Source organism: Plecotus auritus (assembly GCF_963455305.1).
Source record: "Plecotus auritus genome assembly, chromosome: 12".
Classification (NCBI taxonomy): Eukaryota; Metazoa; Chordata; class Mammalia; order Chiroptera; family Vespertilionidae; genus Plecotus; species Plecotus auritus.
The window spans coordinates 3,039,983-3,063,863 of NC_137778.1; the positions used below are offsets into that span (position 1 = coordinate 3,039,983).

The window sequence follows — 23,881 nt, forward strand, 5'->3', positions numbered from 1 at the left end:
TTGTTCTACCCAATTAGACAAAGCCCCTTGTGCTGGGACGAAGGCACCATGTTCCAAAGCCACTTGCTTCCAGTCGTTTCCTGTGAAGGAGCCACTATGAAAACCTACCTATACTGCATCAGCTATGGGAGCCGGTCCGGCCGCTACCACCCACAGATGGTCAGATAAGCAGCGGCCTGAGCTGCACGCCGCTCCCGGGTGTGATGAAACAGGCCCCTGGAATCTGCTGGCTTCCCTCGGTGACCCAGGATGGAGCCGTCGGGGCAGTTTGCAGGGCTGCCCGTCTGTGCCCTCGGGGCCAGGGACAGTCTCTAGGGCCGGGCTGAGGTCACCGGCAGAGCTGGGAACTCGGTGGCAGCCCTGAGGGATGCCGTGGGCTCTTTATCAAGTCGGGATCTTGCTGGGACGAGGGGCACTGCTGGCTCCGGAAAGGACAAGGTGGCCCTCTCCCTTATCTCTTCCCTTTGAGAGCGGGTTTCTGCCACACCCGCGCCCAGCGCCTCCTGGCTGCGCCATGGGGAACAGAGGGCTGAGCGTCTCACCCAAGAGCCGCTGGTGGAGCCTGAAACTCCAGGGAGGCCCTCGCTGAGTGGGGGGCACTGGGTCCCTCTGTTCAAGGGCTGGGGTCCAGCTGCAAAAAGAGGGGGCGCTTTTCACATCAGGACGCTCCATAAAACACAGAATCTGGCTTTGTTTGTGACTTGAGAAGCCACTGTCATTACTTTAGGTTTGTGTCTAAGCTGGAAGGACAAGTTCCCCAGGCGGCAGCCCCGCCTTGCGGCCCCTGACCCTGGGCTCCAGCTCGGAGAAGCGCTCTGGGCTTGCTTCTGTGGCGTCAGCACAGGGCCAGTGAGTGCGGTCTGCTGAGTGCACAGGTCCAGCACGGGACCAACGGAAAGGCCGGGAGAGGCGCTGTGCCCGCCAAGCGGCCCTGACAGCCCAGGATCAGGCGCCACAGCCCAGGGCCCTTAGTCCAGGGGCTCAGTCCAGGGAGGGCTGTGGTCCGGGAACAGCACACGAGGCCACAGAGCCTGGGGTTCTGACTGTTGTCTCTGGGCCAGGTCACTTGGGTTCCACTCTAGTTGAACAAGTTCACTGTCTCAATTCCGTCACCTGCAAGAGGCCATCACAGGAAAGTAGCTGGCGCAGAGGGCTGTTGTGAGGATCAAATGCGCTCAGACATGAAATATTTGGGCACACAGAAGCATTAGGTACTGTATGTGGTAGAGGCTGGGACCTGTGGCCCAGATGGAGGAGGCGCCGGGGAGGCTCTCTGGGGAGAAGGGAGGGTGACCCCAGCCGGGGCTGCACGGCTGAGCACGGAGGGGACTGGCAGGTGCAACGGGTTAGGGATGCCCCTGGCTCCTTGGGGGGGGGGGGGGGGGGGTGTGGGCCAGGGCACCAGAGGTTGGGCTCCTTGCTGAAGAGTGTGAGCTTCGGTTGGCTTTTGAGCAGGAGGGTGATGTGATCAGATCTGTGTTCTGAGAGGCCCTCTTTGACTGAGGCATCAGGGGAGGGTGGATTCGGGGGACGGGAGGCCAGTTGGGGGGCCCTGGCGGTGGTGCAGGTATGAGAAGCGGAGGTTGCACTGAGGAGGAGCTGGAGGAGGAGGGCAGCCGCAAGCAAGAGGACGGGCCACAAGTGCTAAAGGCACTGGCAAGAACCTTGGCGGGAGCCTTTCATCACCTGCCAGGCCCTGTGCCAAACCTGGCATGGGCATGGGGCGTCCCGCTGAGTCCTTACCTACAAACCTCGAAGGGTGGGTGGGCGAGGTGGGAGGACATGGCTGCCCTCGGGAGCTGCAGGGCAGGTGAGACGGGACGGCTAACTCACCTTTGATGGAAATTAAAAAGGAAGGAGAGTTCACCAGGGAGGGAGTGGTGACAGGCAGCACCACAGCTGAGAAAGGCACCAACGAAATCCTGACCCGAAGTGGGCCAGTCTCGTCGCCAGGGTTCCCAAAGGACAAAGGGGTGGGCTGCCTACTTCTAGTTGTTCAGGAAATAAACACCAGAGTCAGAACTGCCTGACAGCCCATCAAACGCACGTGCATGGGTGAGTGAGAGAGAGAGGAGACAGACAGACAGAGACAGAGAGCGGTTGATTGAGATTTATTTCCCAGGTCCACGCGCTCCGGCACTCGGGTGTGGGAAAAGCTGTGAGGGAGGAGGGGCAGGACGGCGATCCTCTTTATGAATGATCTTGATGTGGGTGTCACAGGAATAAAATCAACAGATGGCGATGCATTTGTAAAAAATGGAAGAGACAGATTGAGCTCAGGGAGCACAGGCACCCTTCAGCTGCCTCCAGGGAAGGGAGGCCCGTGAACATTACGCATTTCCTGAAGGATGAGCTCCATCCCGAGGGCGGCGGGAGGCAGGGGCGGAGGAGGAGCTGGCGGTCTCCCTGACGGAGCAGAAGAACCAGAGCCAACGAGGCGGCGGAGAGGGGCGGAGAGCGGCCTCCCATTCACTCCCAGCAGCACTGGCTCTTGACAGACAGGGCGTGGGAGGCTGCTCATCTCCCGAACCCCAGCTAGTGTCTCAGTAACAAGGTGAAGCTGATCTCCCTTGGGGCAAATCTCCAGCTCCAAGGGGACAAGGCACAGCGGCAGAGCCCACGGTGGAAGGCGACCTGCCGAGGAAGCCCTCCCGCTTCCCACCGGGTACCGGGTCCAGCCTTCAACACCAATTCATTCATCTTCCTGTTTTTTGTGTTGTTAATCCTCACCTGAGGACGTACAGGTATTTCCACTGATTTTCAGGGAGAGTGGAAGAGAGGGAAAGACCGAAACACGATGTGAGAGAAACACATTGATTGGCTGCCTCCTGCTCGAGCTCTAGGCTCGGGCCGTGATGGAGCCTGCCACCAAGGTACATGCCCTTGACCGGAATTGAACCCAGGAGCCTTTGGTCTGCCAGCCGACGCTCTACCCACTGGGCCAAACCTGCCAGGGCCATTCATTCATCTTCCCACAAAAGACGCGGCCCTCTCGTCAGCTCCTGCCTGTGAAAGAGTAATTTTGGGTTTCTCTGAAAAAGCCAGCGACGGGGTGGGCTGTGGGGGGACTTGACACCACCTCCTATGCTTGATACCATTTAAAAAGCACACTTCAGCCCTGGGTTCCTTGATCCTCAAACTCTGCCAGAGAAGGCAGGTGGCGGGTGCTCTCAAGCTGGGCTGAGTCCATTCTCGTCAAAGTGAATGAAGGATGCGCCAGCTGAAGGGCCCTGGGACAAGAGAGCGAGCCCCCGTCTGCCATCCACAGCGCCGCAAGGGCATGGTCTGCAGAAACCCCCGCTCCCAACTCATCTTACATTTTCCATCAGCGTTGTTCCTTTCGTGTTCGCCTTCCGAGTCAGCGGTCTCTAAACATGGAGCCACGACAGGCGAGCACATCTTGGAAATTCTCCTGCCCGCCTCACTCCCCACCTTCCCAGCACATCTGGTGCCTGCAGGTTGGCATGTCGCCCTCGCTCACCAAGGGAAAGGGCTTCTCCTTGGGCCCCGGGGGGGGGGGGGAGGGCTTGCGTGGCAGGGGACGCTCACCTGCTCTGGGCTGTGTGGAGGGGGAGGGCTGAGCAGGCATTTTCCCCAACTCCCTCCCAGCGGCTCCCGACTTTGAGAGGCCGCAAGCCTTATCTTAGGGAGTCGGCAGAATGGCCAGCCGTGTCTGTTCGCGACCAAAGCTAAGCTCAAGCTGGACACAGTGCCGGCACCCGAGGGCCATCCCCGCGCTTCCACATGAAGGTGGCTGACTCTCTCGGCTGGCTGCACAGGAAACGGAGGCTCACACTCAGGACCCAGAAGGCCAGGGATGGGGCAGTGGGCGGAGTGGAGGACGGTCAGACCATGCTTCTCTGTCTGCGCCTCTGGCCTTGGACCAGACACGGGCTCCCGAGGCTGGTTTCTTCATTTGCCAGAGAAACAGTGCGGCCCCTGCCTCGCACTCGGCTGCTGCGAGGAGCAAAGCCCCTCACGCTCCTCCTAACCAAGAGGAGGCGTTACTGACACGGCTCAGAAGGCCCAGAGCCTCCCCGAGGACAGTCTCGGCCTGACGTCTGAGTAACTGCTCACCCCATTTTGCTGAAAAGGCTTTGACCTCAAGGGCCAGTTTCTAGCTTCTCCATTCGGGGTTTTATGGCGCCTGGGACCCCAAAGACGATATGTACTTAGGATCCTATCTGAGTTGCTTCTTCTACCTCTGAATTAAAAGGCTCAGTCATTGGGTCAGCTGTGGCTTATTAGCCGATGCTCACATTCAGAACCCAGAAGGCCAGTTGGAGGGCAAGGTGGACGGAACAGCAAGAAGGAGCCCAGGGCCATGTCCCTCCCCTTTCTGCGGGGGACGCCCCGAGCGTAAGTGCGCGCGTCCTTTGCCTGCAGGAGCCGGGATACCCTGACTTCCTTTCCAGAAGCTCTGGGTCCTCTGCCTTCCTCAGTGCTCAGGCTCCGCTCACCACTTTGTGGCCATGACCTCCAATCTCTCCACTGGTCTCACCTCGGCCACTGAGCGCGAGTGCACACACACAGCCATCGAGTTCCTAGAAATTCCGAGCTCCTAACCGAATTCCCGGGCTCTGAGCTCCGGGCCTGGGTCTCAGCTGCTGGGGCTCAGGCAGGGCCAGGTCTAGGAGATGGTCAGAGAGGACCTCGCCGGAGAGGCGGCCACGGAGGAACACAGTGAGCGCGGTGGGTCAGTACGGACACGGGGACGGGAGATGTACTCAGCCCCAGGACAGAAGGGCTGGCTGTGTGCGGTGAGGGTGATCAGAAAAGCCCTCGGGTTGTGGACAGGGACAGTTGCCGTCTCTTCTTGGAATGCTGTCCTTTTGGAGGTAGAGGGAGCTGAGACACAGGGAGCAGGACGGATGGGACATCTCGTGGTGGCTGCCAGCTCAGGCCAGACTTTCCCTAGGAACAGGGTCCCAGGACGAGTAACATAGAACCCTAAGCACGCTGGCACGATTCCGCCTGGAGCAGGCTGGATGCAAAGGCGACATGGGCTCCTCAAGAGTGCTTCACGAGTCTCTGGGGCTCCCCTCCTCGGGGTGGGGCTCCCCTCCTCGGGGTGGGGCTGCCAGGCCACCCCGACCATGGTGTCCCAGCACAACGCCCAGCACCCAAGTGCCGAATAAACACCAGCTGGTCGGTCAGCTGAGCAAAGGGCTCTGACAGGCCCACAGGTTCCCTTCATGGACCAGGTTTCCCAGCCTCTCTCCTGGTGTGCACCAGGCACACAGTGAATATTCGGCCATTCTTTCTTCCCCATTGTTAAAAAAACTTAACCTGAACACGAAAGCCTGCCACGCACCAGGCACTGCTCTGGGCGCTTCATACATGTTAGCTCATCTCATGTGCCCCGCAGCCCGGGACGGGGAAGCTGCCTGACGCCACAGGGAGTCAGTGGCGGAGGCAGGGTTTGAACCTATGGACAGAGGACGCCAGGCTTTTTGACCGAGCACAGGGCGATGAGCTCTGGGGGACTGGTGGCTGTGAAGCCCAGGCCTTCCCTGTGGGACGCTTCCTGTTTGGGGGTCATTTTTAACGACAGCAGCAACGACACTGCCTCTCCAGCCCGTGCCCACCCACATGGACACCTTCCATGCACACGATCGCAAAAGGCAGGAGGTCAGGGGTCCAGAAAGCTGCTAACACCAAGCACTCAAATCTTCGATAATATTTTTTTTAAAGAGCGTGTTTTCTGGGCTTCCAGATAAATTGTGAAATGCCTTTCAGACACTCGCAGTTTGGCAAGAATGCTTGCAATCGTTATCAGATGTTCCAGTTATTTGCTGGTCTCAGCCTTCCCTGAGGCCAATTTTTCTCTTTCCGGTGAAGCGATGACCTACAACAATGGAGGCTGGAAGCACAGGTTGAGTCCTTTGACCCTTTGACCCTGGTGTTAAATTCTGGTCCTAGTGCTGAGTCTGGGCAAGTCACATGCTCTTTCGAAAGCCTGTTTCCTTAGTGAGACAGGGCCCATGTGAATGTCAACGGGCTTTAAATGAGATAGGGTTTGTGTAAAAGGCCAAGCATCTCACGTGTGTCCCCGGGGCTCACCTGACAGTCAGTCGGGGAGATGCAACTTGGATATCTGATGGGACATGAGGGAGGGACAGCTCCTCGGCCACCGAGAGCCGAGGCCCAGCCGACAGTGATAGTGCTGCTCTGACCTTCCCTGCCCCAACACCGTGCCTGCCAGGCCGGGCCACTCCTGGAGACTCATTCCACTCTGAAGTGTGTTTCTCAGAAAAATGAGAGGTTTTCATAAAGAACCGAAATTCACTGAATTGAATTGTTATTTACAAACACAGACTTGTTTTAAAATAAACTCAGTGCTTTGAAGATCCCAGCGGGTCTGCGGATTAGCTGTTGGTGGGGACCCCTCCCCCAATCCAGCCAGGGCACAGCAAACTGCGCCGGTCCCCCGCCCCTCCTGCAGGGGAAGCAGACATGGCAGTCAGGTCCCACTCTGCTAAAATGCCTCAAGTTCACAAAAAATAAAAGAAAAAAATGGAGAGAAACCCAACTAAACACAACAGAAACCATCTCTGGCTGCTAGGCTGCCCCTCCCAGAAGCCCCGGCTGTCCCGTCCCCCGGGGCCGCCGCTAAGCCTGCTGCCCGGGAGGGCCCTGGCCCCTCACAATCTGTCACTTTGACACACTTGGATCCTGTTTCTACCCAAGCTGCCAGGGGCATGGAGCGGCCTGGCCCGTCTGTGGGCAGGAAACAGGGGCCACGTACGGCACAGCACCTGGGCTGGGGGGCAGAGAGGGAGGAAAGAGACTCAGGGTGTTGGGGACCTAGAGTGAGCCCCAGTTTGTCCACACATCCTCCTCCCTCTGGCTGTTAAGCCCTCCCGTTTCCTGCCATCTGTGATGGGCCTCTCTTGGGAGACCCTCTCCTTTTTCACTTGCAAACCACGGCCTGTGGCCTGCGGACACTGGGAACAGGCTGGTCTTGTTGCTCCTGGCAACTGTGGAGACATCCCTTGGGGTGCTGGAGGCTGCGCTCTGTGCAGGCAGCCACCTCTGCCCACAGATTTGGACCCTCACCAAACAGGGTGGGGGTGCCTGCTTACTGCTTTACAGCCAGGGGCCCCAGCCTTGGCGCAGGAGCAAGCCGCTGGCTCCCGGCCGGCCCAGTGTGGCAGTGTTGCCGGCCAGCCGGCAGTGGAGATCACTGGCTATGACGTCGGTGGGCCTGGGCCAGAGCCCTGTCCTGCTCCTCACTGTGGGTCACCGCCCTCTCTGGGCTTCAGCACCCCATCTATAAAACGAGCAGTTGGCCTGGATGACTTTAGGCACCGTCCCAAACCCCCAAGTCGGGGTGAGTCTGCTGCCCCCAGGTGCATTTTCCAGCTGCTCTCTAATCTAGATTCTGGGGTGACTGGGATCTTGTAGCAGCCACTTTCGAGGTCAAAGGAAGGGTAGAGTGCTGATCCGGGTGCTGGGATGGTCCCCTGGGTCTGACCCATGACCCTTGCTCAGTGCCATCATGTTCTGACCAGCCAAGCAAACCAGCTGGGAGGTGGGGTGGACTGAAATCCCTTGTTTCCCAGGCCTCCTCGCGAGGACAGAGCAAGCGTGCGGGCAACATCCACTCTCGCATTCATTCACTCACCTGCCACAAGGCAGGGAAACCTCACAGGAGTCCCTGGAATGTTGGTTTCAAGCTCTGGCCACGAGAATCCCGAGTCACTTACTAGCTGGGTAACGTGGGCAAGCTGCCCCTCCGTCGGCCTCAGTCTGGCCATCTTTACTCAGGACGGGACGGACACCAGCTCCGCAGGCAGCGGCTGGGAAGTGTTTAGCGCTAGCAGGTGCCCAGCAAATGCTGCTGCGATTGTCGCGATGGTCACCGAGGGGCTCATGACCTTTGGGGAGACAGTCGGCACATTTCTGCCCGTTCCTTAAGGTGGACTCTGGTTCTAGCAAAAGAGGCCGGACCCCGAAGGCCAAGCAGCCGTCTTCCACAGGAGTCGGGGTTTCCTTTTGGGGCAGGTACATCGTCATCCTTCCTTAAGACGTAAAGGCTGTTCATGCAAGTTTGGAACAGACTCTCCAATATTGGAGTCACCCAGAGAATCTGGTCTTGAGCCCCGAAGGCTTGGGGGGTGGGGACACCTTTAATGGAGGCTCCACCTAGTCTCTCATGAGGCGGCAGTCTCCTTCTCTCAGGAGAGCTTGTCTGAATGCCTTTAAGCCTCATGCCCCCCACATCCTGGATCCTGACACCTCCCCACCCCTCAAGGCTGGGCAAAGCAACACCTCACTGCTTATTTCTGGTGTTCCCACCACCATGCGTGCCGAGGCATCCCCCCGCTGCCCCTGCCCCCCCCGCCTGCCCCTCCAGGACCTGCACAGCGTGCTGACGAGGCTGATTTACTGCCTCCCGTTAGTCAGGCCCTGACAGCCTCTGTGCGGCTGCTCAGCTCGGCCCACGAGCCGGCGTGGAAAGGTCAGGCCCCGGGAGAGGGAGCCGGGGCAGGCTGCCAGTCACCCCACTGAGCGGCATAGGCCTGATTCATTTTGTTTTAACCCGACAGCCTGAAATTCCTCTTTGCTTTTGTTGAACACATTTATGTGTTCTCATTCACCCTCTTTTGTCTTCAGAGGCCTCTGGGCACTGACCCACCCAGAGGGGCTCAGTGTACACGGCCCCTGTCCTGGTTGGCTGACCGCGCACTTGGCACAGGAGGGCACTAGGGCAGGAGGCGGGGGGCCTGGACACCAGGTCTGATTCGACCAGTACCTGCCAGTGACCTTGAGCATGTTATTTCATCTAAAATGGGAAAAGCTGTTGCCTTAAATAGGTTTCATGATTATTGTGAGGTTAATTATGGGAGGTCCTCTTATAAAGGGACAAAATTGTGAATATATGCATTATTAAAAATATATCATAAAGAATACATTAGAAAGAGTTTCAGACACAAATTATTTGTGGTGCCGGTCTCATCTGTCCCCCAGGCTGGGAACCAACCCCACACTTCCTGGCACGGACCCCATGGTTTCCATGCTCTCACTGCGCCCAGAACCACGGCTCGGAGCCGACCTGGAGGGTGGCTTCTGCTGGGACGCGGAGCTGCCACCCACGCGAGTACGCGGAAGACAGAAGACAGCCGTCCCTGTGCCCTCTGGCTCCGAGTCTGGAGCTTCTGTGCCAACCACACCCGCCTGTTCCCTCAGGCTGACCCAGCGTCGCCCCCTGGTGGCACCGTCGCCCTCAAGCACGTGCACAGCACTCCAGTTAGGAGAGCCCTTGGTTCCTGAAGGAAACAGCACAGACCTTACTGCCCATTTACATGCAGGCACGCGAGACACTGAATTGTTAAGGGACCTGCAAAGGTCACAGCGCTGGCACTGCGACTCACGTCCCCGAGCTGGGGAGCCAGCGGCTGTGTCTTCAACGGACACAGTCAGCACGACCAGCTGGCTCGGTTCCCAGCGCCTGAGCGGCAGGGTCCCGCGGCCAACAGGTCTAACAGGGCGAGAATCCCGAGCCACAGGTGTGTCCTGGGAGCTGGTGGGAGAGCCAGGTCCTCCCAGGGACCTCCTTCTCCTCCCGAGCGCTGAGCGGAGGGATGAACAGCTCCCAAGGCAGCACCTGAGGGGCCGGGCGACTGTCTGCTGGGCCCGGGGCTGACGTGAGGCCACAGGGCAGCTTCTGGAGGAGCCCAGGCGGCCAGTGTGGGTCCCTGAGCTGAGGCACCCCACCTCGCCATGAGCCGTCCCGCACATCCCCTGTAATGTCATTTGTTCCCCTTCCCGTGGCAGGACCTCCCAGACTCTGAACACAGTCCCTATACCTGCACACGCACACCCCTCTTTACGAACCCATCGCAACCCCCAACAGCTCAGTGATTTGGGTGGGCAAGACGGGATTCACCCATGGCTCTGTCCTGGTGGGGACATCCGACTGTGGGCCTCTCTGCCGTGGGTGTGGGCACTCCAGCCCTCCCAGGGGTCCTGGCACCTGCGGGCCCTGCCTCTGAGTGGCCACCACACTGCTCTGTGACCACTAACTTCAGGTTCCCTCCGGTCTCTCACAGCCAATTACAGATCACAGCCACTTCCTGTGGTTCATGCTCGCACAACGGAACTAGTGCCCCTCTATTGTCTGTGGCAACTTTTCTCGCCTGTGGACCTAAGTGCCTGGTTGAGAGAGTGGCAGGATCACCTACTTGAATCCTGAGGACAAAGCTGAGCGTCTCCCCAAAGGCCAAGGAAAAGATGGGCCAGTGATGGCAGGAACCTTAACCAGGAGGTCTGTGTCCTGACACGAAAGGAATGCTAACCTGTCCCGTCACAGCTGGGCCAGGCAGGACATGGGGCCAGAGGCATCCCAGCTCAGCCAATCACTGGACGTGTGGCCTCAGACAACTCCTCTGACCCCCCAGCCTCAGTCTCCCATCAGTAACAGGGGCAGAATCACAGCATCCAGCTCACAGGCCCGCAGGGAGGGCCAGATGGGCCATGCAAGCAGGAGGGAGGGGGCGGGAGGGGGGAAAGGGGGTGGGGGTCCTGAGGCCCTGCCTTCCTCACCAGGCCCTGCATTTCTTCACTCAGGTGCCCCTCTTTCTTGACCTGGAACTTCGTGAAGCACTTGCAGATCAGCTTGGACAGCAATGACCTCGCTGGCATGGGGGAAGGTCACAGACACCCTGCGGCTCACACTCCTCTGCCCGCTTCCACATCCCACCCAGCACTGTGCAGCGATCTTAGCATCCCAGGCTCTCCAAACCGTGTCCTTTCAACTCCCCATTGATTTCTCCCCTGAATCCCTGAGTTCTTTCTCCATCATTTGTCATCCCCTCCCGCCCCCGCCTCGGGACTCAGAGTTGTGTTTTATCTGCTGTCACCTAATGCTCTGATAAGATCTGCAACCCTCCCACCTCCTTCCTGGGAGATGGAGAGATTACAGGGCCAGGGTCAGGCCAGTTGTCAAGGGCACTCAGGACTTCCTTGGGGACAGGACCCTGTGCCCCTATCTGTGGCTCTAGACCAGGGGCCCCCAGTGTTTCTGGTGAGGCAGCTCTGGCTACTTCCTGATCAGGAGCCCCTGGCTGGGAAGGGAGTGGGATTGGGGGGACGGGTGTGGGCACAAGTGGCCTGGACACTCATCAGGCTTCCTGGACAGACAGGCCAAGCTGGGTCTCAAGAGCAAAATGCCCACAGGAGGCATCCCGGTGGGCAGCGAAGGACCCGCCCATGGCCACACTGCATGCCCAGGCAGCTGGGAACACAGGAGGCTGGCTTTGGGGCACTGATGGCGGGGCAGGGCGGGCATCTCAGCAATGGCCAGTCTCACGTCCACAGTCCTGGCTCAGGCCCGAGTGGGTTATGCGGGCGGAGCAGGACTACGGCAAGCTCTCTCTGTCGTGTCTCCTTGGGGACTTAGAGTGGCCGCGGTGTTTGCTGAACACTATTCCCGGCTCCTGCTGCACAGGGGCCCACAGGGACAGAGGACATGGCAGAAGAAGCCTGTGCCGAGGAGGCAATGCGGAACAAAATGGCACGAAGCACCGCGACGGAAACTGTCCATGTGCGGAGCGGCGGCGGGAGTGTCCAGAGCCCCAGCGCGTGTGGGGTCGGCCTCAGGTTTCAGATGAAAAGCTAACACGAGGAGAGACACGGTTCAGGGGAGAAGAAAGACTATTTGAGGTCAGACAAATGGCTCATTTATTTATCTTTACCAGATGTTTCTTGACCCTGTGCTGCGGGCCCAGCCAGCACTGTTCGTTCGTCGAGAATAAAACGGACTGACGCTGCAGGAGCCGAGGCAGGTGGAAACCAGCACACAATTCTCTCACTACGTGGACCGCACATGGTGGAGGGAAAGGACAGCCCGAAGGGGAAGGCAGGGGCTCTCTGCAGAGCTGGCCGTGAGACCTGGAGGAGGAACTGGGATTTGCTAGAAGAGGGTGGGCAAGGAGAGCATTTCAGACCAAGCAGCCCATGAAGAGTTCTGGGCGGGAACAAGCTGGTCCCTTTGAAGAAATGGGAAAAGGCTGGCCTGGCTTGGGGACACACATTCAGAGAGTGGGGAGACATCCTCAAAGTCTACCCAATTGCATGGAAGTCATTAAAGGGCGTAAGCAAAAAAGTGGTAGCACTCACATCTTTAAAACATCACTCAGGCTGCTGTGTGGGGAAGGACCTGGAGGTGGGGAGTTTGGTTAGAAAGCCTCGGTCAGAGTCAGGACAGTGATGGCGATGTGTCCTAAGATGGAAGGGGTGGCCACAGGGAGTGTGGCCAGACAGAGCTATCCTGGTGGCCATCGGGAGTGTGGCCGGACAGAGCTATCCGGTGGCCACAGGGAGTGTGGCCGGACAGAGCTATCCGGTGGCCATCGGGAGTATGGCCGGACAGAGCTATCCTGGTGGCGATAGGGAGTGTGGCTGGACAGAGCTATCCCAGGTGGCCATAGGGAGTGTGGCCAGACAGAGCTATCCTGGTGGCCATCGGGAGTGTGGCGGGATAGAGCTGCCCTGGAGACATCAGCAGGACTGGAACATGGACCCGAGGTGTGGGGGAATATCTAGGCTGACACTGATGTGGATTCGGGGTGGGCACTGCAGTGGAGGTCAAGGGTTCAGGTTTGAATTCACAAAGCTTGAGATGCCACCCAGACGGCCAAGGGGAGATTTGGGGTAGACACACACACACCTAAGCTGCAGGTGACTGCTTCCCATGGAGAGCATCGGCGGCCACTGGGATGGATGAAATCTCCCAGGGAGTAGCCCTAGCCGGTTTGGCTCAGTGGATACAGCATCAGCCTGCGGACTGAAGGGTCCTGGGTTTGATTCGGGTCAAGGGCATATGCTCGGGTTGCCGGCTCGAACCCCAGTAGGGGGCGTGCAGGAGGCAGCTGATCAATGATTCTCTCTCCTTCTCCCTTCCTCTCTGAAATAAAAAAATATATATTTAAAAAAAAAATCTCCCAAGGAGCATGTAGAGCGAGCAGAGTCCTGATGAACTGCCTTTTCAGGTAAGAGAGATAGAGGGGAAGCTGGACAAATAGCACGCAGCTCGATGAAGGCTGTGAGCGAGGCGAGGAAGCCGTCAGCCACGGGGAATGATGCTGAGAAGGTGAACGTCTCTCTCAAGAGGCCGCTGGACTTGGCAACATGGACATCACAGACGAACTGGGTTAGAGCCGTTTTGGAATGAATGGGAACCTGCCTGGGTGGAAGGAGCAGGTGACAGAGGGAGCGGGTACAGTCAGATCTTCAATGACGTTGGCTCTAAGGGAAGACTAGAGAGACAGGCAGAGCTGAAGGAGGGGAGTGAGCTAGGACCTCCTGACTCCTAAAGTTCCACCCAGGCCAGCATCCTCCATGCCAACAGCCTGGGCTGACCAAAGAGTTCGTTCCCTTCCAGCTCGAGAAGACGATGCACATGGGCTCCCCATCGGCCTCAGCTTCACCTCCCCATCCTTGACATATGACCCCACTTCTGGTTCAAACCTCCCTCAGGAAACCTCTTGGGTTGGATTCTATGATCCAAAACTCCCATCATAAAGGTCTCATGTCTTACTGAAAAGCCCCCGTGTGCCCGAGAGGTCTGAAGGCATGGAGACCCTCTTATACTCCAACCTCGACCTGGTCTTTTCCAGACCACACTGTCCGAGGACTTCCCCAACACCCCCCCGCCGCCCTTTAGGGCCCCCTCTCCCATAGCTCCACTTGAAAGCTCCACTCCCGCCCCACCCCCTCCCTTGCATTTGCTGTTTTCCCTTCAGAATCAGTCTTCCTTGCCCAGTAGAATCTCGTCCATTCAAGTCCAGTCCAGTCCTTACACCTCCAGAGAACCCTGCCCGGTGCCCCAGCCTCTCCAGTACCCCCCCACCTCTCACACTGAGGAGCAGGGAAGCTGCCCACATATTCCAGAACGTCGGAGGCCCTCGGAAACACGGGTTTATTGATGGGTGGGTTGAGAAAAGCAGTGGCCCTTCCTCACTGATGGATGAGACCCGCGTCACCACGGCTGCAGCAGGCGGGTTCACGAGACAACTGGGCACATGAGTACTCCCCATCCTGCCTCCACAGAAGCATCTGAAACAGTCCCATCACTTGACTTCAGGTTCAAGTGAAGCTCTGACCATCATGATCATCAGCTATTTCAGAATCCTATTCTTGGAAATGTTGAAAATTTAAACCACAAAAGTTCACATTTTCTACTAAGCCATAAATAGAATTTCCTTGCCGTTTTGAGTTGTGGATTTCCTCAACTTTTCAAATATTGAAAAGGCAGCTTTCTAACCCCAGTCCTCTCATCCCATCATGCTTCATGTAATAACAAGCGCATTGATTGCACATGGGTGCTGGGTTTTTTCCACTCGAGGTGCCGGCTGAAGTGGACATAAAACCCAGCAGACTGCAGCGACTCATGTCATATGAGCTCCCATTAAAAAGTTGACACTGGCCAAGTTTTCGGGCATCAGCATTTTGTGGAAATTGGTTCAATCAAATCTGGGCTCCAAAGTGGCCTTAAACAGAGCAATTACTGCAGCCACAAAGGGGCGGGCGGAATCTGGACACAGACCTATCAGAACCAGCTTTATGATTTCTTGGGGACTGTCCTTGCTCCCCTGCATCAACAACTTGAAAACCAACAATCTTAAAATACTGAAAGTAGCAGTTTAAACGCAAAAGTTTTTCCCAATCCCGAAGGTTAGAACTCCGCAAGGAGGGTCAGGGAATCAGGGCCCCTCAGCCTGAGCGCTGGCACCAATCCATGCCCATCAATGTGCGTTCCAGCATGGACACACCCTCCCACGGAGTCCAGGAAGTTCAACTCCCACATCTGTTTACGTCTCACCTCCACTTCTCCTGGGGTTGGATACAGTTTCTTTTTTGGAAAGAATTCTTTATGGATTTGCCTTTGATTTGCTTATTAAAAGAGATCAAGGTAACTAAGAGTCCTGGCTGTGTGAACCCCGAGGCTGTTTCTGTTCAGTCCCTCTGGCCTCCTCTCCAGGAGCCCCAGGCTGCGATCACTGCCCCCCCAACCCTGCCCCATCAAGGTTACACTGCCCTCAGGGCCAGGCCGGGAGGCAGAAGGGAGGGCACCCTTGCCCTGTCTGGGCCTTTCTCTGACTTGGCTGGAAAAAACAGGTTTCTAAAAAACAAAAACAAACAAAAAATCAGCTTGAAGAGACACATGTTCAAATATAATCATTCTTTTGAGGGTGTGTCTGTTTTTAAATGATGTGATTCACCCAAAATAATAAGTCCCCCATGTCTCAGATCCAGCCACCCCTGGGAAGGAGGAGAACACAGAGTGTGGAGGCGTGAGGGCCCACTCTCACACACCTTCTGCAGAAACAGCTTTCTCCTGCCCTGAGCTTTTGTGCTTGAAAAGTGCAAACTCTCTGGGGGAGGACGAAGTGACCTGTCAGCATTCCTTTTAGCACCTCCACTAGAGCGAGCTGACTGCTCCGAGTGCAGGAGGAAGCCTGCAAGCTGCTGCGGAAGGTGCCTGACCCATATCCACACTCGCTGGATGAACCTGGGGATTCTAGAGTTTTGGATTAATAAACGAAATGAGGCTGACTTCCAGAAAAGGGGTTCCCTGTAGGCTGCAAGCTAATTAGGGTGCCCTGGACCTGCCCTGGAACAGCAGGAAGAACGCAGGCCCAACCCTTTCAGCCACTGTAGCTGCCATCCGCTCAGAGTCTGCTTCTGAAAGGAGGCTGGCGGGGAATTATGAAAATTTAGTCAATAAGAGAGCCCTAGACGCCACCGCACCAGCCTGCGGTTCCGCCCCTGGTGGCCAGGGCGGTTGGGTCTCCACCGGGCCGCCGCACCGGCACACGCTGCTGAAAAGAGTTGGAGAGCTCCCAGATTCGGCGGCAGGAGCCCTCCCAGCGCCGCAATTAGGAAAGTTCTGGAGTAAGTTAAGACCATGGAGCACAAAACGCACAGCGGGCCGAACCTGCCAGAGCCGCTCGCACAGGCCGGCCTGACGCACCCGGTGCCTCTGCTCCCTCCGCCCAGAACTCATCCAGAGGGCGCCCAGCCAGACGGGCGGTTCAGCCGGGTTTGCGATTCCAGATGGAAATGCCTCCAGGCTTCCTGGCCCAGGGGACAAGGGCTAGATTTCAACAGTCAAAGGAACATGGGCAGAATCACCCATTCCCGCTCGGACGCCCGGGACCTGCTTCGCCAAAGGACGCGCGGCACAGCCCATGCGCCCCCGCACTCCACTCCTCTTCTCTCTCCACAGGTCCCCCTGAACTCTTCCTGGAAAGCCCCCCAAACCACAGACGACGCCCCGAAACTCCCAGGGCACTGGCCAGCCACCCCCACCTATCTCTTGAACACTCCTTGCCGCGTTCTCTCCGACCCGCACCGTCTCCTCGCGTTCGCGGGGAGTCAGACGCAAACCACTGAAACTGCTTCGCGAGGAGCCTCCCTACGCCCGCCCAGTCACTGAAACAAAAGCGCAGGGAGGGGGGAGGTGGAAGAGGAGGCGGAGGAAGGTTTAGACTGAGGATGGGGAGAGCAGAGAGAAGGAGCTGGGAGGAGGTCGGGGTGGGAGCAGAGACGGGGCCGGAGGGAGACCCGCTCCCGTCCCGCACAGCCGGTCGCTTACATGCCCAGGTCGCTGTAGGTGTTGAAGAACTCCATCTGGTTGCACGCCTGGATCCAGCCCACCACCCAGGTCTCGTGGCGGGGGATGGGGGGCATGACCACGCGGGCCGAGGCTTTGAAGTAGGGGGTCTTGTAGCGCAGAACGATGGGCGAGGTCTCCTCGATGCGCGTGGGGCACTGGTCGATGGTGGCGCACACATCGTACACCACGATGTTCTCGCGCCTGATCCGCGCCTTGCAGGTGATGCTCTGGATGCAGCCCATCCTGCCGCCCGGCCTGCGCGGCGCGGCGCGGGGCACGGGGGCCGCGCGGGCAGCCGGGGGCGCCCGTTACGCCGGCTTGGCAACGCGCCTCCCGCGCCCAGGGCGGCTCAGCTCGCGCCTAGGAGCAGGGCGCCGCCGCCGGCCATCCTCCGGGGAAGCCCCCTCCTCCTGCCGCCGCGCGGGGTCCCGGCGGCTCGCCCCCGCCCCCGCCACGCCCGCCCCTCTCTCTGGCAGGGCGCGCGGAGCGTGCGCTCCTAGGCGGGGATGGGCGCCCCCACCGACTCCAGCGCCCGCGCGGAGGGCAGGGAAGGGAGCGGTGCTGCGAGGAGGGGCGCCCACCTTGGGCCGGAGCCCACCGCCCCTCGCCGGATAGGCGGCGGCGGCGGCCGCATGGAGCCCGGTTCTTCTGCCGCCACCGCCGCCGCCACCGCTGCATGAACCTCTGCACCGCGGCCGCCCCCCGCGAGCAGCGCACCCAGCGGCGGGCGGCCGGCGGCGGCGGAGGAGGCGGAGGACTTGCGCTCCTCCCGGCCCCGCCCGCAGCGGCCGCGTCAGCTCTCCCCGCAGGGCTGGGGACGCCAGGGGGCGGTGACCCGGGCGGAGGGCCGGTGGGCCGGGCAGCCGGGACGTGATCGCGGAGGAAACTGGCTGTGCGCCACGAGTTTTGTCCCTCTCCGGCTGCCGTCCGGATGGGGGGGTGCTGTGTAGGGTGGGGGTGTTTAAAGGGCCTAGGGCGCCCGGCGAGGCCCGACACGTGGGCCGGGCCTGGCAGGGTGGGGCTGCAGTGGGCGGTGCCAGGGGTGGGAGGGGCGTGGGGACCCGGCTGAATGGGGGCTGAGGTGGGCGCGGGGGTTTGGGGACCCGGCTGGATGGGGGCTGGGTGGGCGCGGGGGGTTGGGGACGGCTAGACGACTTGGTCGGGCGGGGGGTGAGCGGTGGTGGTCGTGGGGACCCGGCCCAGGCAAAGTGGGAGGGGGCGTGGGGAACAGGCCGGCGGGATTGGTTGGGTAGGGTGGGGTTGGGGTGGGGTGGGGGTGGGGGCGGAGAGGGGCGCAGCGCTGTCAGGATTCAGGGTGGGAACCCTCAGTGCACGTTGGAGGCAGAGAGGGGTTAGGAGAGCAGCTGTAGCTGAGAGGGGTTCTTTCTTGTAATGGAGCGCCCCCGTATCCCTCCTTGTAGACGCTGAGGTCGAGGCTCCGGCAGAGGTGCTAAGGGCAGCGGACCGAGGGTCTGCCCTGCATTTGCCCTGGGAGTTTTCTTCCCACCTGGGCCTGGAGGGAGGGTACCTGACACCCAGTCACCAAGATCCCAGCCGTTTCGGTTGGAGCCGGAGCTCAGCGTCTACTTCCTGCCTGCCTTCACGCAAATCTTTTCCTTCTGAGAACACGCTCTTTCAGCAACCGCAGCGCGCATACCCAAACGCCACATGTGGACGCCGCACTGTGGACGTAGCTGGATTGAGGTCACCTGTGACCCGCTGAGGACAAGGGGAACCAGCACATGTTGGAACAGGACTGGATTTAAGCAGTAACTGCCGAGGATACCCTGTGTGGTTTGTATCCATCTCCCCCTAGGAAGCCTGGAATCTCAGGGACCCTGCGTTGTCTCTGCACATGGTGGCGACCACAGTTGTGTGTGTGAATGAATGAGAAACTAGAAGGGCCTCCCTGTAACTCCCCCACTTCCCCGCCACTGGACATTGCATTAAGTAGGACCACATCTTGTGTCTGATATTGTGGTCAAATGTGCAGAAAAAAATAGTTAGCAAATGCTGTTCCTGGGCATCTTTTTACATTTATATTTTCAAAACCAGTAGCTTTTCTGTCTTTCCTATAATTATGGGGCATTCGAGGGGGCCCACGTGTGAAATACTCCCACGCAGGAGGCTGCCTGAAGTTCGTCTGTAGCTAGAACAGTTGTGGTGAGTAATTTAAAAATTGGTTGAGATCTAAGCACTCTTCATCCTTGTTTTAACTTTGCTGGCACCTTGATTCACTTTATAATTAACAAAAAAATGTAGTTTGGCCCTTTGATAACATGCTTCTCTCACTTTACGAGGTAGCCCAGATCTCAATCGCAGTCCGTTAGTCCAGCAAACACTGCCTGCCTGGGGAGCCGTGCCTGTGCAAAGCACCAGGGCTCAGGGGTGACCTCAGCCCAGGGATCGCTGGAGACACCCCGGTTAACAAGCTGTCCCTGTACATTGTGACACGCGCTTTAATAGTGGTGTGTACCCAATCCTGTGGGACCCGGACTGGGGAGCCACGGAGTCACAGGAGGCTGTCTTGAAGTAGTGACACTCAGAGCAGATCCTCAAGATGCTGACAGAGGCTCACAAAGAAGAGAAGGGTGAGAGGACAGTGGGGGCAAGAGTTGAGCAAATGCAAAGTGCTGGAGGTGTGAAGAGAAACGGTCACAGTCAAGGTGTGATGTGTAGGCCACGGACATCAGATCCCACATCTTGATCACCTGTGGGAGCCAATGGATGCAAGGTTTGCATTTTGAGAAATTTTACTTTGTCAATGTGGAGACTAGATCAACGGGAGCTACAGGCAGTGTGTCGGGATGTTGTGACGACAGATGACCTGGCCCTGAGCAAGGGCAGCGCCCTGGGCTGGAGAGGCCCGGCTGCATTTAAGAGGTAAAATCTATTTATTTGGTAACTGATGGGAGATGTTGGGGGAAGAGTCTGGCCAACTCTGAATTGTCCAGCTTCAGCAGATAAACTCATGTGATCCTGATGGTCAAGACAAGGAGACAGGAGGGAAGCCGGCGAGGAGGTGCGCTATTGTGTTAAGTTTGAGGAACTTGGAGGATGTTTTGTGCAGGGGCCAGAGTTTGCATTTCAGAGGTTATTAGATTCCAGGAAATAGACCAAGAGAAAAGCATTCAGTTGGGGGGATTTAGTTATCTTTGTTGATTTGAGTTACATGTCAGTGTGCAACTTTGAGCATAAGTGTTATCCTTTGTCGTCTGGTAGCACAGGCTGAGCCTTCATAAACAGGGTGCAGCCACGGTCCCCTTCCCCAAATTATAGGAAAATCATATAAAGGAAATCTTTTTTTTTCAAACTTAAATTGAGACCATGCTCTAACAGTAGAGTGCCAATAAAATGTAACTCATTATTCATGCACTTGAACCCTTGACATTCTCAAAGGCTTCACCCCTGACCTTCACAAGTCTCCAAAACCATGAAAGTCACCATGACATGTAATTTCCACTATAAAAAGCAGTAGAGTGTAACTGAAAAAAATGTAAGGGGCTCTTTAATGGTTTTATAACCTATGGGGCCAAGGTAATTTCTAAAACCACTTAAATAAATGTTGCTATTAAAATAAACTCCTTACTTTATGACATCTGTACCTTATTAACTCCATAGTTCCCTGACTCTGCAAAGAAAAACAGTCGAACCAGCCTGAGAATTACTCATGGATGTCGCTGAGAAGAGCTAAGCTGTGCTGGGACAGGGCTGCCAGGCGGTGGACGTGGGCGTAGCCAAGTGGCTGGCCGTGCACTCTGGCCTCCTGGCAGGCCATTCAGAGTTGTGTCTTAGCAAATTAAACCAAGGCAGAGACCTTTTGGGTTACTCAATGGGGGCTGTTTTCACCCATGAATATTCGCTCTGCAAATGCCAGCGGGCCTCCGCCTAGAGCTCAGATGAGAGGACTCCCAGGTGCAGCCATGTCTCGGCGCCGCTCCTGTAGCTTGTCCTCCTCCCTTGGCTGGACGTCTCCCCACCCCCTCGTAGCATCCTGGACCTGCCTCTACAGCACCTTCCATGCTGTCCACAGTGGTGGGGTCACACTTGACCCTCCTCAGTAGGCAGTTCACTCTCCAAGGACATGTGTCATGAGGTCCTATTGTCCAGCCTAGTGCCTGGTGCCTAGGAGTGAATCAATAAATGTTTGGCCCTAGCCAGTTTGGCTCAGTGGATAGAGTGTCGGCCCGAGGACTGAAGGGTCCTGGGTTCGATTCCGGTCAAGGGCACGTGCCTCAATTGCAGGCTCTTCCCCGGCCCGGACCTTGGTTGGGGCACATGCAGGAGGCAACCAATCAATGTGTTTCTCTCTCATCAATATTTCTCTCTGTCTCTCCTCCTCCCTTTGGCTTTCTCTAAAAATCAATGGGAAAATATCCTCGGGTGAGAATTTAAATAAATAAATAAATAAATAAATAAATGTTTGAATGACTCCGATTAATTTTTTAAAATATGAGAAAATAATGTTACCCACAACTTAACTCTGAGCTCCGTCTCTTTACCTACAGCAAGCCTATGTTTTGACCCCAGTGCTTTCGGCACAGTACTTCCTCGTCCTCTCCCTCTCCCTAACACGCCTCCTGCGGTTAAGTGATGCCCTTTGTCTTGGAGTCTGCTGCGCCCTCTCCAGGGTTATCTGTTCTGGGCACCGAGAAATGGAAACGCTTCAATGACAAGATCTTGATGACAATCCTTCCTTGTGAGTAACTTCGCCTGAGTTTATTCTCGGGGCACAGCACAGGCGCTCCTTTGTGCTTCATGCGTTTGATGTCTCCGTGCAGGACAGAGCCCCTCAGTTCCCGAGCCAGCGCCTGGGAGCGCACCCCGGAGGCTAGGCTCGCCCCTTACAGGCCACTCATTCGGCCTCCCACGACCCCATGCTTGGTCTTTCCAGAAGCAGGCCATCTCTGACTTTATTTCTCCTGTTGATTGGCTCTTTACTCATCAAGTGAGCTTTTCAGAAACTCTGGGTCACAAGGTCCTGTTTTCCAGTTGACCTTGGCAAGGGTTTTCGGAAACTGCAAGGCAGACGGCAAAAGCTGCTGAGGAGTTGCCTGCAGAGCTGTTAAGAATGGAGACAGAGTTCCATCCAGCTCAGATGGTCTGAAGACAGGCAGGAGGTGAAATGAGTCTTTCTGGCCCAAGAGCTCAGGGCTAAAGAAACGACCCTTTTTCTGGTTGTGAACTTTTCCTACCACCACTGCAAGTCAGAGTTACCCATTTCTCTTCCAGGCCAGGCCAGGAAACTCGGTGTGGGGCAACGACTTCTGCTTTGCTGAAGGCATTTCAGCCCAAGACACGGCAGCTTCAAGCAGCCAGTCTTCGTCAAGCTTTTCCCACCAGCCTCGTGTCGCATTAGGCTGCAGACTGGAGAAGCATGCTATGGTCCCTCACCTGTCCTGCTGACGGTCGGTCACCTGGGCAGTCTGACACACTGAATCCTTTTCTCAGTCCTTACGTGTGGGGTTTGCACCTATGATTCTGTAAATCCTGTTCTCCTAGCTGCCAGGCCCCTCCCACTTCCCCTCTCCCCCCACGGGAGTGTTCCCAGGGCCTCTCCTTCCTACCTTGTCTCACTCAGGCCATTTACCTGGGTTATAGGTTTTAACAATTATTTTCTGTCCTGGCTTCTAAGTTTGTCCCTTGCCCCAACATTTGCCCTCAACTCCAGGCCCACAGTCCACCTGCCCACTAGATGTTTCCGTCTGGATATCTGTCATCCACTCCATCTCAATGAGTGGACACCTCCTTCCTGCAGGCTAGGGTCTCTCCTTCCCGCAGGCCAGGGTCTCTCCTTCCCGCAGGCCAGTGTCACCCCCTGGCCACCTGTTTTTGGCCAAGGCTCCTCCATCTTTGCACTCCCACCAACACGTCGAGGCAGAGCACTGCTTTCCAAAATGATCTTCACTGGGGCAGAGGAAGGAAATAATGGAATTTCCACTGTCAGCTCTTCCTGTTAAAATTCCTCTCTGTATGAATGTCTTATTAATGAACAGATCAGCATTGTGGGACCGACGTATCTAATTTGTAAATAAATGAACACGCAAACCTACATGGCCACCACTGATCTAGATTCTGCGATTCCTTCTCCTTGTCTCAATTCTTCCTTGTAAACAAACTGAGAATCAACTTCCTCAAACACATTTATTGTTCACAGGCAGGTCAAGACCCACTCATTCATCATTCATTCATTCATTCATTCACAGGCAGAGCAGCTGACCTGTGGAGACAGAGGAGGTAACATGCTGCCCTTGCCTTTCCCGAATCCAGGAAAACAGCTCCCGTCATCTCGTGCTCCGTGTGGTGAAAAAGACGCTGTGCTCTAGACCTTGCCTACCCTGTGCCGCCCGCCCACTCACATGTGGGGGAGGTGCTTAGCAATGCCCGGCTGTCACCGCGTGTGCTCCTCACGTTCATGTCAACAAACCCGTAAGCTCCGCAGGGCAGGGTCTTGTCTTTTTGCCCATTCGTGTGTCCCGGATGCTCAGCACAGTCCCGGGAATAAACTGGGCACGTGATCACTTTGTCAGCTATTGAAGCACCAATGTCTTCCTTGAGCCAACCCAGCCAGTGCAGTCAGCAATGCTTGTGGCTCCCAGTCCCAGCAGGGCTCGCTACGGGGCACTCTTGGAGCCCCTGGTACCTCCTCCCCACAGCACTCACCATTTTAGTAACTAATTAGTCATTTCATTTCTGTGATCAGTTCATCATGCTCTCTCTTCCTTGCTAGATTATAAGCTCCATGGGGGTAGGAGCTAGGTTTGTCTTTTTCATTGCCGTTTCTCCAGCCATCAAATAATGCCTTGCTCTCAGTGGTTATTCACAAAATACTCGTGGGATGAGTTGGGGACCTCATCTTGGTAACCTGCCCAGGGTCTCGGTCCTTGTAGAGCTGAGGCCCTATCGCACCCTGGGAGGGGGAGAGATCCCTGGACGCTGTGGTGGCTGTCCCTGCTGCCTGCTCACAGGCTTCCCTGATGTTGCCTGCCTTTCACGGCTCCTGGGCCCTCCCACTCTGCCCCCTGCCAGGACACATCGTCACCACTGGAGGCTCTGACGCCCAGGCCAGGCCTTCCCCACACGGTGCTGTGCCCATGGGACTAGACCAGGGGTGGGCAAACTTTTTGACTCGAGGGCCACAATGGGTTCTTAAACTGGACCGGAGGGCCGGAACAAAAGCATGGATGGAGTGTTTGTGTGAACTAATATAAATTCAAAGTAAAGGAGCAGAGGGGAGAGCAAGAGAACCCTCCGCTC

General features: G+C 57.1%; 1 protein-coding gene across 1 annotated transcript in view; it reads right to left on the reverse strand.

The window, feature by feature from the left end:
• FAM78B (family with sequence similarity 78 member B) overlaps nt 1-17,026 on the reverse strand; it is a 46,984-nt gene extending 29,958 nt beyond the window's left edge. Inside the window, exon 1 of the mRNA XM_080648421.1 lies at nt 16,604-17,026. Within this exon, the coding sequence (XP_080504547.1) occupies nt 16,604-16,866 (263 nt within the window). The 5' untranslated portion in view covers nt 16,867-17,026. The remainder of the gene's footprint in view (nt 1-16,603) is intronic.
• Nucleotides 17,027-23,881: the final 6,855 nt, after the last annotated feature.